The sequence below is a fragment of the Hemibagrus wyckioides genome, linkage group LG18 (genome assembly GCF_019097595.1).
Source record: "Hemibagrus wyckioides isolate EC202008001 linkage group LG18, SWU_Hwy_1.0, whole genome shotgun sequence".
NCBI classification, from domain to species: domain Eukaryota; kingdom Metazoa; phylum Chordata; class Actinopteri; order Siluriformes; family Bagridae; genus Hemibagrus; species Hemibagrus wyckioides.
This window is the reverse complement of record NC_080727.1, coordinates 16467386-16481297: the sequence shown is the minus strand read 5'-3', so window position 1 is coordinate 16481297 and position 13912 is coordinate 16467386. Positions and strand designations below refer to the sequence as shown.

Genomic DNA, 13912 nt, shown 5'->3' with positions numbered 1-13912 from the left:
ATAAATGTCTTCTAAGAAACTGGCAACAGATAAGCTGACTATATTTACGTGTGTGTGTGTGTGTGTGAGAGAGAGCGAGAGAGAGAGAGAGACTGAGGGAGAAAGTGTGTGTGTGTGTGTGAGAGAGAGAGAGAGAGCATGTATGTATATGTTCAGTGTGTGTGTGTGTGTGTGTGTGTGTGAGAGAGTGAGAGAGAATGTGTGTGTGTGTGTGTGAGAGAGAGAGAGAGAGTGTGTGTGTGTGTGAGAGAGAGAGTGAGAGAGAATGTGTGTGTGTGTGTGAGAGAGCGAGAGAGAGAGTGTGTGTGTGAGAGAGAGACAGAGAGCATGTGTGTGTATGTTCAGTGTGTGTGTGTGAGAGAGAGCGTGAGAGAGAGAGAGAGAGAGAGAGAGAGTGGGTGTGTTTGTGTGTGTGTGAGAGAGAGAGAGAGAGAGAGAGAGAATGTGTGTGTGTATGTGTGTGAGAGAGAGAGAGTGTGTGTGTGTGTGTGTGTGAGAGAGAGAGAGAGAGAGAGAGAGTGTGTGTGTGTGTGTTAGAGAGAGAGAGTGGGTGTGTTTGTGTGTGTGTGTGTGAGAGAGAGAGAGAGAGAGAGAGAGAAAGAGAGATAGTGTGTGTGTGTGTGTTAGAGAGAGAGTGGGTGTGTTTGTGTGTGTGTGTGTGTGAGAGAGAGAGAGAGAAAGAGAGAGAGAGTGAGTGTGTGCATGTGTGTGTGTGTGTATGTAACAGACTGAGTTGTAAAGAGGTTTTTGTTTTCTGATGAAAAATGATGATTATTAGCTGCATTTCAGTTACAGCTCAACATTTATTCTGCCAGTTTAATATGAATTCATTTATTATGTAGAAGGTCATGGACCTGTGCTGAGAGTGATGCAGTGATTTAGACCTCAGTGCTGTTTGATTCTCAGATCTCAAGTCCATTCATTTCCTCTAACAGCAGCTCTGACTGTCCTTCCTGTTCCTACAAATCACAGGTTTATATTAATGCCCTCTCTCTATTGTTATCGTTTCCATAGCAACAGCTTGTTCACAGGGATGTGTACGACAGACACTCCACATAAACTGATATTTGTTTAAAGAAAAACATTATTTAGCGAATAAAAACCTAGCATTGTGGATGTGCAGTTTTCTGGTGGTGCAGTTTTTTGTTGGTGCAGTTTTCTGGTGGTGCAGTTTTTTGTTGGTGCAGTTTTCTGGTGGTGCAGTTTTTTGGTGGTGCAGTTTTCTGGTGGTGCAGTTTTTTGTTGGTGCAGTTTTCTGGTGGTGCAGTTTTTTGGTGGTGCAGTTATCTGGTGGTGCAGTTTTCTGGTGGTGCAGTTTTTTGTTGGTGTAGTTTTCTGGTGGTGCAGTTTTTTGGTGGTGCAGTTATCTGGTGGTGCAGTTTTTTGTTGGTGCAGTTTTTTGTTGGTGCAGTTATCTGGTGGTGCAGTTATCTGGTGGTGCAGTTTTCTGGTGGTGCAGTTTTCTGGTGGTGCAGCAGTTTTCTGTGCATGTGACATTTAAGGGAGGAGTCTCCCGTTTCAGATTTTTATAACTTTTATAATATTTTTAGACTCATGGGGAGAGAAAAGTTTACGCTTTGTGTTTTCACGACAAACTAAAGAGAAAGAGGGTGGGGAAGACAGACAGACAGAGAAAAACAGACAGACATTGAGACATTGAGACAGGCAGAGAGAGAGAGAGAGAGAGAGAGAAACAGACAGAGAGAGAGAGACAGATGGAGAGAGAGAGAAAAACAGATGTAGAGAGACAGACAGAGAAAAACTGACAGACAGACAAATAGAGAGAGAGAGACAGACAGAGAGAAACAAATAGACAGTTAGAGACAGACAGACGGAGAGAAACAAACAGAGAGAAACAGACAGACAAACAGAGAGGATAGCCAATTTTTTTGGACACAGAAAGTCAGCAGTGGTGTCAGTATCTCCAGACTGATTTGTGTCTTTAAATGTTAAATGATGCAGACAGTAAAACATGACAGAGATCAGTGATGTTCAGCCGCTAGCAAAGTCACGAGAAACGCTCATGATTCAGTCGCTATTTAGTATTTACTCCTTTCCCCTGCCGGTCTCAGACGAGACTCAGAAACGTTCGCTTACACAACTTCAGCCAGCAGAAAAGAATTGAAAATTGAAACATGTTTTGTGAATTCTTTTCTGTAACTCATGTCCATTCATTGAGCTTTGGACTTTCTCACACAGTCACATTGTTGTGACGACTCTGAAGACTTCCTCACGCGGCTCCAGAGGAAATGACGTCTCACGAACATGGGGTAAACAATTAGGAAGCACTCACAGCGTAAACAACCTCGTGGCGCAGATCCTTGGGGATTAATAAATCGCTGGAGAGGAAAAACATTTTATCCAGAATGAGTCAGTGCACTTAGTGTTTCCCAGCCATGTTCTTATCATAGAAAAGTACACATCTAGCAGCTTCTGCATTTTCTGCATCTTCTGCAGACACACAACAGACACACAACAGACACACAACAGACACACGGCAGACACACGGCAGACACACAACAGACACACAGCAGACACACAACAGACACACAACAAACACACAGCAGACACACAACAGACACATGACAGACACACAGCAGACACACAACAGACACACAGCAGACACACAGCAGACACACAAAAGACACACAACAGACACACAGCAGACACACAACAGACACACAGCAGACACACAACAGACACACGACAGACACACAAAAGACACACAGCAGACACACAGCAGACACACAACAGACACACGACAGACACAGCAGACACACAGCAGACACACAACAGACACACAGCAGACACACAGCAGACACAAGACAGACACACGACACACACAGCAGACACACGACAGACACATAACAGACACACAGCAGACACACAACAGACTCACAGCATACAAAACAGACACACAACACACACATGACAGACACACAGCAGACATACAGCAGATACAAAACAGACACACGGCAGATACAAAACAATCACACAACAGACACACAAAAAAAACACATGAGAGACACACAGCAGACATACAGCAGACACACGGCAGACACACAACAGACTCATAACAGACACAGAAGAGATACAGCAGACATACAACTGACACAGCAGACACACGGCAGACACACAACAGACTTACAACAGACACACAAGAGACACAGCAGACATACAACAGACACACAGCAGACACACAACAGACACACAGCAGACACACGACAGACACACAGCAGGCACATGACAGACACGACAGACACATAACAGACACACGACAGACACACACCAGGCACATGACAGACACACAGCAGACCCTTCTGCTGTACAGAAACTATCAGAGGTACTGTAAACACTTCGAAGTGGACCTGAAATCTGCTTTTTTTTGTAGCCTGAGCACTCAACACACACTACAGTGGAGAACCATGAGGACAGCTGTAAGCTCCAAGGTCTTTAAGATGATCATTCCCTGTGATTTTAGGAATCTGGGTGCAGGTTATATTGATCTTTGTGTATTTATTCACTCATCCCTTCGCTGTTGCAGGTTTCCGGAATCTGCACCTGGATGATCAGATGACTCTGCTGCAGTGCTCCTGGCTGTTCCTCATGTCCTTCAGCCTCGGTTGGAGATCTTACCAGCAGTGTAACGGAGGCATGCTGTGCTTCGCCCCTGACCTCGTCATTAATAAGTAAGTTGGAATGAAAACGTTGCCGTTTTACTCATGGAGCACGGGTTCGAATAACAGAGATACCACAGACAGCTGTAGCCAGGAGATGTACATTTTGGGCAAAAAAAAGAAGAAGAAATAAATCATGGATATCTGTGAGCTTGTGCATGTGGAAGAGGGCAGAGAGCAGACAGGGATTTCCTCTGAGGATGTTTCCCTGCCCTGTGATGCAGCAGGAGCAGCAGAACTACATGATTATAATATAGTTACTGATGTGTGTGTGTGTGTGTTGCAGGGAGAGGATGAAGCTGCCTTACATGAGTGAACAGTGTGAGCAGATGCTGAAGATCACCAACGAGCTGGTGCGGCTCGAGATCTCCTATGAAGAGTATCTCTGTATGAAGGTGCTCCTGTTGCTCAGTACAGGTGAGTTCACTCGCTTTAACATTAAATCACATTTTGTGCCATTTGGTGGACATCTTTTCCAATCTGGAGTCTCACATCCATACTGGTTCACTAGGTCACAGACTAAGAAGAGTCTAAAACTCTGTCTGGAGGAAATACAGTTAGATAACCTCCTCTGACCTGTGTGTGTGTGTGTGATGGTTGTGTTGTCTCCTGATGGTTTTTCTGTCTTGTTGTGTTACTGTCATGTGTGTAAACGAGCTGCTGATGAAAAATGACACTTATTAGCTGTCGTGCTACAAATCACCACTCATTCGGTCTCTACTTGTTTACATTCATTTAAGTATCATTTCCAGGGGAAATTGAATGGAGTCTAAACTCCCGAGAGTGATGCAGTTCCAGTACCAGAACCAGAGAGAGTTCTCATTATTATTTTTAAATGAATAGCATTTGTTTGTTCCTGAGCTCCACTTCCACATGTGCACTTCTGATCGTGTTTGTACAGACAAACACTAAGGATCAACAACACATTCACAAAATACAGGAGAGGGAAGTGACCCGGCGTTCTCCTATAGAACCGGACCAGTACCAGTGAGTTCACATTAGGCTTCTGTGTATATTACATTACATTACATTACATTATATTATATTATATTACATTACATTACATTACATTACATTACATTACATTATATTATATTATATTACATTACATAATATTACATTATATTATATTATGAGATTAACATGAGAGTACACTAGAAGGAGATCTCTCTCATAAATCCTCCAGAACATCAGTCTCTTACTCCACAATAAGAAACAGGAAATGATCCAATCCACATATGAATCTGGAATGATTTGTCCACCTGGAAGCACCGCCCCCTCCCCTCCATTCGTGAGTCACAGTAACCGGAGACTGTTCTGAGTTCATTCATGTGAAATGTGAAAGTCTGTGTGTTCCACGTACAGAACATTACACACTTACAGTTAGCAAATATTTTGACCTAACGACATAAAAAATCCCCACATCACAGTGTCAGATCGAACACTTTAGAAACGTGTCCATGTTGATGAGAATGTGATTGAACTCCGATGTGGTTGTACACTGTTTTTTCAGGTTTGAGGGTTTGGGGTGTTTGAGATTCCTGTTTTCCTCCAGGTCGTGTTCCATCGCTGCGACACGCAACATACTGAAGTGTTTCTTATGTTCACTCTTTTACATTTGTCATTTTATTTCTCAGTAACAGTAGAAACAGAACTGTGTTCATGCGGTTTGTTCCGAACGAGAAAAGCTTTAGCAAAGAAGAAGCTATTTTCTGTTCCGTCTGTCAGAGAGATAGCGTTTTTAATGGTTTACGCTAACAAGCATTAAAACACTCATTTTCTGCCTTTCAGAATGCTCTTAAAACGGCTCTGTAAAGTAAAAAGGACGTGCTCACGTGTGCCTTGATTACTTCTTGAAGAAATGAAAATTGCAGGTCCATTAAAGAAAAATGTTTTTTTTTTGTTTCATGAAGTCATCTCTGCTTTGAAAAAAAAAGAAAAGAAAGAGCGCTCTCTTGCTTTCATTGTCTGTTCTTTCTGCAGTGCGTCAATGCCGTGAATTTAATGTTGATTCTTTTACACGTCACTGAGAAACTGAGGAGTCTTTCATTAACACCCCAACACACACAGTCTGATAAATATACACACAGTCTAATAAACACACACAGTCTGATAAATATAAACACAGTCTAATAAACACACACAGTCTGATAAATATACACACAGTCTAATAAACACCCACACAATCTAATAAACACACACAGTCTGATAAATATACACACAGTCTAATAAACACACACAGTCTGATAAATATACACACAGTCTAATAAACACACACAGTCTGATAAATATACACACAGTCTAATAAACACCCACACAATCTAATAAACACACACAGTCTGATAAATATACACACAGTCTAATAAACACACACACAGTCTAATAAACACACACACAGTCTGATAAATATACACACAGTCTAATAAACACACACACAGTCTAATAAACACACACAGTCTGAAAAACACACACACAGTCTAATAAACACACACACAGTCTGAAAAACACACACACAGTCTAATAAACACACACACAGTCTGAAAACACACACACACAGTCTAATAAACACACACACAGTCTAATAAACACACACACAGTCTAATAAACACACACACAGTCTAATAAACACACACAGTCTGATAAATATACACACAGTCTAATAAACACACACACAGTCTAATAAACACACACAGTCTGATAAATATACACACAGTCTGAAAAACACACACACAGTCTAATAAACACACACACAGTCTGATAAATATACACACAGTCTGAAAAACACACACACAGTCTAATAAACACACACAGTCTAATAAACACACACACAGTCTAATAAACACACACACAGTCTAATAAACACACACACAGTCTGATAAATATACACACAGTCTAATAAACACACACACAGTCTAATAAACACACACAGTCTGAAAAACACACACACAGTCTAATAAACACACACACAGTCTGAAAAACACACACACAGTCTAATAAACACACACACAGTCTGAAAACACACACACAGTCTAATAAACACACACACAGTCTGAAAAACACACACACACAGTCTAATAAACACACACACAGTCTAATAAACACACACACAGTCTAATAAACACACACAGTCTGAAAAACACACACACAGTCTGAAAAACACACACACAGTCTGATAAATATACACACAGTCTAATAAACACACACACAGTCTAATAAACACACACAGTCTGAAAAACACACACACAGTCTGAAAAACACACACACAGTCTAATAAACACACACACAGTCTGAAAAACACACACACAGTCTGATAAACACACACAGTCTAATAAACACACACACAGTCTAATAAACACACACACAGTCTAATAAACACACACAGTCTGAAAAACACACACACAGTCTAATAAACACACACACAGTCTGAAAAACACACACACAGTCTGATAAACACACAGTCTGATAAACACACACATTCTGAAAAACACACACACAGTCTAATAAACACACACAGTCTTATAAACACACACAGTCTAATAAACACACACAGTCTGATAAACACACACACAGTCTAATAAACACACACACAGTCTGAAAAACACACACACACAGTCTAATAAACACACACACAGTCTAATAAACACACACACAGTCTAATAAACACACACAGTCTGAAAAACACACACACAGTCTGAAAAACACACACACAGTCTAATAAACACACACACAGTCTGATAAATATACACACAGTCTAATAAACACACACACAGTCTAATAAACACACACAGTCTGAAAAACACACACACAGTCTGATAAATATACACACAGTCTAATAAACACACACACAGTCTAATAAACACACACACAGTCTAATAAACACACACACAGTCTAATAAACACACACACAGTCTGAAAAACACACACACAGTCTAATAAACACACACAGTCTAATAAACACACACACAGTCTAATAAACACACACACAGTCTAATAAACACACACACAGTCTGATAAATATACACACAGTCTGATAAATATACACACAGTCTAATAAACACACACAGTCTGAAAAACACACACACAGTCTAATAAACACACACACAGTCTGAAAAACACACACACAGTCTAATAAACACACACACAGTCTGAAAACACACACACAGTCTAATAAACACACACACAGTCTGAAAAACACACACACAGTCTAATAAACACACACACAGTCTAATAAACACACACAGTCTGAAAAACACACACACAGTCTGAAAAACACACACACAGTCTAATAAACACACACACAGTCTGAAAAACACACACACAGTCTGATAAACACACACAGTCTAATAAACACACACAGTCTGATAAACACACACAGTCTAATAAACACACACAGTCTGATAAACACACACAGTCTAATAAACACACACAGTCTAATAAACACACACAGTCTAATAAACACACACAGTCTGATAAACACACACACAGTCTGATAAACACACACAGTCTTATAAACACACACAGTCTAATAAACACACACACAGTCTGATAAACACACACAGTCTAATAAACACACACACACACAGTCTAATAAACACACACACAGTCTGATAAACACACACAGTCTAATAAACACACACACACACAGTCTAATAAACACACACAGTCTTATAAACACACACAGTCTAATAAACACACACAGTCTGATAAACACACACAGTCTGAAAAACACACACAGTCTAATAAACACACACAGTCTAATAAACACACACAGTCTTATAAACACACACAGTCTAATAAACACACACAGTCTTATAAACACACACAGTCTAATAAACACACACAGTCTGATAAACACACACAGTCTTATAAACACACACACAGTCTGATAAACACACACAGTCTTATAAACACACACAGTCTAATAAACACACACAGTCTGATAAACACACACAGTCTAATAAACACACACAGTCTAATAAACACACACAGTCTAATAAACACACACAGTCTGATAAACACACACACAGTCTGATAAACACACACAGTCTTATAAACACACACAGTCTAATAAACACACACACAGTCTGATAAACACACACAGTCTGATAAACACACACACAGTCTGATAAACACACACAGTCTAATAAACACACACACACACAGTCTGATAAACACACACACACACAGTCTGATAAACACACACAGTCTGATAAACACACACAGTCTAATAAACACACACAGTCTAATAAACACACACAGTCTAATAAACACACACACAGTCTGATAAACACACACAGTCTAATAAACACACACACACACAGTCTGATAAACACACACAGTCTAATAAACACACACACACACAGTCTGATAAACACACACAGTCTGATAAACACACACAGTCTAATAAACACACACAGTCTTATAAACACACACAGTCTAATAAACACACACAGTCTTATAAACACACACAGTCTAATAAACACACACAGTCTAATAAACACACACAGTCTGATAAACACACACAGTCTTATAAACACACACACAGTCTGATAAACACACACAGTCTGATAAACACACACAGTCTAATAAACACACACACAGTCTAATAAACACACACAGTCTTATAAACACACACACAGTCTAATAAACACAAACACACACAGTCTGATAAACACACACAGTCTTATAAACACACACAGTCTAATAAACACACACAGTCTTATAAACACACACAGTCTAATAAACACACACAGTCTTATAAACACACACAGTCTAATAAACACACACAGTCTTATAAACACACACAGTCTAATAAACACACACAGTCTTATAAACACACACAGTCTTATAAACACACACAGTCTTATAAACACACACAGTCTAATAAACACACACAGTCTTATAAACACACACAGTCTAATAAACACACACAGTCTAATAAACACACACAGTCTTATAAACACACACAGTCTAATAAACACACACAGTCTAATAAACATACACAGTCTGATAAACACACACAGTCTAATAAACACACACAGTCTAATAAACACACACAGTCTTATAAACACACACAGTCTGATAAACACACACAGTCTAATAAACACACACAGTCTAATAAACACACACAGTCTTATAAACACACACAGTCTGATAAACACACACAGTCTTATAAACACACACAGTCTAATAAACACACACAGTCTGATAAACACACACAGTCTAATAAACACACACAGTCTGATAAACACACACAGTCTAATAAACACACACAGTCTAATAAACACACACAGTCTTATAAACACACACAGTCTGATAAACACACACAGTCTGATAAACACACACAGTCTAATAAACACACACAGTCTTATAAACACACACAGTCTGATAAACACACACAGTCTTATAAACACACACAGTCTGATAAACACACACAGTCTAATAAACACACACAGTCTTATAAACACACACAGTCTAATAAACACACACAGTCTTATAAACACACACAGTCTTATAAACACACACAGTCTAATAAACACACACAGTCTGATAAACACACACAGTCTAATAAACACACACACAGTCTGATAAACACACACAGTCTGATAAACACACACAGTCTAATAAACACACACAGTCTAATAAACACACACAGTCTTATAAACACACACAGTCTGATAAACACACACAGTCTTATAAACACACACAGTCTTATAAACACACACAGTCTAATAAACACACACAGTCTGATAAACACACACAGTCTAATAAACACACACAGTCTAATAAACACACACAGTCTTATAAACACACACAGTCTGATAAACACACACAGTCTTATAAACACACACAGTCTGATAAACACACACAGTCTAATAAACACACACAGTCTAATAAACACACACAGTCTAATAAACACACACAGTCTGATAAACACACACAGTCTGATAAACACACACACAGTCTGATAAACACACACAGTCTAATAAACACACACAGTCTTATAAACACACACAGTCTAATAGACACACACAGTCTGATAAACACACACAGTCTGATAAACACACACACACACAGTCTGATAAACACACACACACACAGTCTGATAAACACACACACACACAGTCTGATAAACACACACACACAGTCTGATAAACACACACACACACAGTCTGATAAACACACACACACACAGTCTGATAAACACACACACACACAGTCTGATAAACACACACACACACAGTCTGATAAACACACACACACAGTCTGATAAACACACACACACACAGTCTGATAAACACACACACACAGTCTGACGAGATGTTCTGTACACGTTGATCATCTTATCAGATCTAACTCTATCTAATCTAAGACCTCTGTGACTTTTCCCTTCCTGCACAGAAGCCTCTGTGAGCTGTGGAGATGATTGTGTATCTGGGGTTGATGTCGTGTGGAATAACAGCTTTGTTTTCTGTGTTCTGTGTTTTTGATCTGTTCTCTCCAGTACCGAAGGACGGGCTGAAGAGCCAGGCTGTGTTTGATGAACTCCGCATGTCTTACATTAAAGAACTGGGTAAAGCCATCGTCAAACGGGATGAGAGCAACAGCCAGAACTGGCAGAGGTTCTATCAGCTCACCAAACTTCTGGACTCCATGCAGGAGGTGAGATGGTGATACTCAGCATCCGGACCATTTTTACATTAAATCTGAATCATTTATTAGTCTAGAAACTGCTCTTGTATTGAATTAAATATTTACGTTTACAAAACATTTACCTGCTGATTTCAGGCTCCAAAGACTAGGAAAAAAGCCTAAATGTGCCATTACATTTTTTTATGTTTAATTTCTTGAATTTTAATTTTTTAATCTTCACCTTATCTAACAGAGCATTCTCTCTCTTTTATTTTGCATATTTTTTGCTGTCCTTTAACTGTTTTATTTATCCTTTAACAGCTAATTATTTTAAATATTATATACTCTGGCCAAGAGGTGCAAAACACAATAACTAATCCCAAAACACAATAACAAATCAGAAAATGGAATAAATCCAAAAACAAAATAAAGTTTTCCCTACTCATTTTTTCTGACTGTTTTTACTAGCTTTGCATTTGGCTAGGGTCAGTGTCGCTACTGGTAGCATGAGACCCTACAGAGGTTGCACAGGCAGTCCAACTCCTCCTGGATGGTACATCAATACATGCTATTGCCAGAAGGTTTGCTGTGTCTCCCAGCACAGTCTCAAGAGAATGGAGGAGATTCCAGGAGACAGGCAGTTACTCTAGGAGAGCTGGACAGGGCTGCAGAAGGTCCTTGACCCATCAGCAGGACCGGTATCTGCTCCTTTGTGCAAGGAGGAACAGCTGGATGAGCACTACCAGAGCCCGACAAAATGACCTCCAGCAGGCCACTGGTGTGAATGTCTCTGACCAAACAATCAGAAACAGACTTCATGAGGGTGGCCTGAGGGTCCAACATCCTCTAGTGGGCCCTGTGCTCACTGCCCGGCACCGTGGAGCTTGTTTGGCATTTGTCATTGAACACCAGAATTGGCAGGTCAGCCACTGGTGCACTGTGCTTTTCACAGATGAGAGCAGGTTCACCCTGAGCACACGTGACATACGTGAAAGGGTCTGCAGAAGCTGTGGAGAACATTATGCTGCCTGTAACATTGTTCAGCATGACCGGTTTGGTAGTGGGTCAGTGATGGTCTGGGGATTCATAGACTATACATACAGGCTAGACAATGGCACCCTGACAGCCATTAGGTATCGGGATTAAATCCTTGGACCCATTGTCAGACCCTACGCTGGTGCAGTGGGTCCTGGGTTCCTCCTGGTGCACGACGATGCCTCATGTGGGGAAAGTATGCAGGCTTTTCCTGGAGGATGAAGGAATAGATACCACTGAATGACCCCTACGCTCACTTGACCTAAATTCAATAGAACACCTCTGGGACATTATGCTTCGGTCCACCCGACGCCGCCAGGTTGCACCTCAGACTGTTTAGGAGCTCAGTGATGCCCTGGTCCAGATCTGGGAGGAAATACACCATGACACCATCCTTCGTCTCATTAGGAGTATGCGCCGGCATTGTCAGGCACGCATACAAGCACATGGGGGCCATACAAACTACTGAGTACCATTCTGAGTTGCTGCAATGAAATTTCAGTAAAATGGCCTCGCCTGTTGCATCATTTTTTCACTTTGATTTCTGGGGTGTCTTTGAATTAAGCCTTCTGTAGGTTGATCATTTTCATCTCCATCAAATGATGTGGCATCCTTTTGTTCCTAACACATTTCCCAGTCCATAACAGTACACATATTTACATTTATAAGAAAATGGAATTAATTCAACGTAATTCAAAGTCTTTTTTTGGACAAACTTTGTCTCCCATTAAAAAGACGCAGTGTAGAGAAATGAATAAGAAAGTGTGCATGTTAATGAGTGTTTCTCTTGTTAACATTTTAACTTAAACAGATGATGAACAGTTTTTCCCCACAAAAGTACTGGGATCCAGACCTCTGTGTCCTCGTAGCTAACAGCCGTAAACACACACATCTTAACACGATGGACATGGTGACGTCAAGTAGAGAACATTTTAACATTTCGGCATTTTATTGTTAATATATAATGTAAATATTTGTATGATGTAAAGCAATCATTAATAGGCTAGAATGTGTGTTTTCTCTGATTAAACACTTTCCTTTTTCCTCTCAGGCTATATTCAGTATTCAGTATACAGTGTTCCAGTCTCATGATTTAACGCTTGCTAACTCATGAATGTGTGTGTGTGTGTGTGTGTGCAGATGGTAGAGGGACTGCTCAACTTCTGCTTCTACACGTTTGTGAACAAGTCCCTGAGTGTGGAGTTCCCTGAGATGCTGGCTGAAATTATCACCAACCAGCTTCCCAAATTCAAAGACCGGAGCGTCAAGCCACTTCTCTTTCATCAAAAATGACTGCCTTAGATGACGATGCCTTAAACTCCACCAGTAGCCTAACAGCCCTGAGTAGATCTTCAGCAATCATGGCTTCACTGAGTGACACTGCATGTTTTTCTTTCTTTTCTTCTTTTTTTTTTTGGAGTGTGTGTGTGTACAGTATGTGTGTGTGTTTGTGTGAGAGAGAGAGAGAGAGAGAGAGAGAGAGAGAGAGAGAGAGAGCAGGAAAGTTAAAGTGTTCATAGCATAGAAGTGGACTGTAGATAATATACACACACACACACACACACACA

At 40.2% G+C, this 13912-nt stretch overlaps 1 protein-coding gene across 3 annotated transcripts in view; it reads left to right on the top strand.

The window, feature by feature from the left end:
- The window catches only part of LOC131369248 (glucocorticoid receptor-like), a 48630-nt gene extending 34718 nt beyond the window's left edge, over positions 1 to 13912 (top strand). For all 3 annotated transcript variants that reach the window (XM_058415774.1, XM_058415775.1, XM_058415773.1), the window contains 4 exons: positions 3545 to 3689; positions 3964 to 4094; positions 11182 to 11339; positions 13485 to 13912. In XM_058415774.1, the coding sequence (XP_058271757.1) occupies positions 3545 to 3689; positions 3964 to 4094; positions 11182 to 11339; positions 13485 to 13637 (587 nt within the window). In that variant the 3' untranslated portion in view covers positions 13638 to 13912. The remainder of the gene's footprint in view (positions 1 to 3544; positions 3690 to 3963; positions 4095 to 11181; positions 11340 to 13484) is intronic.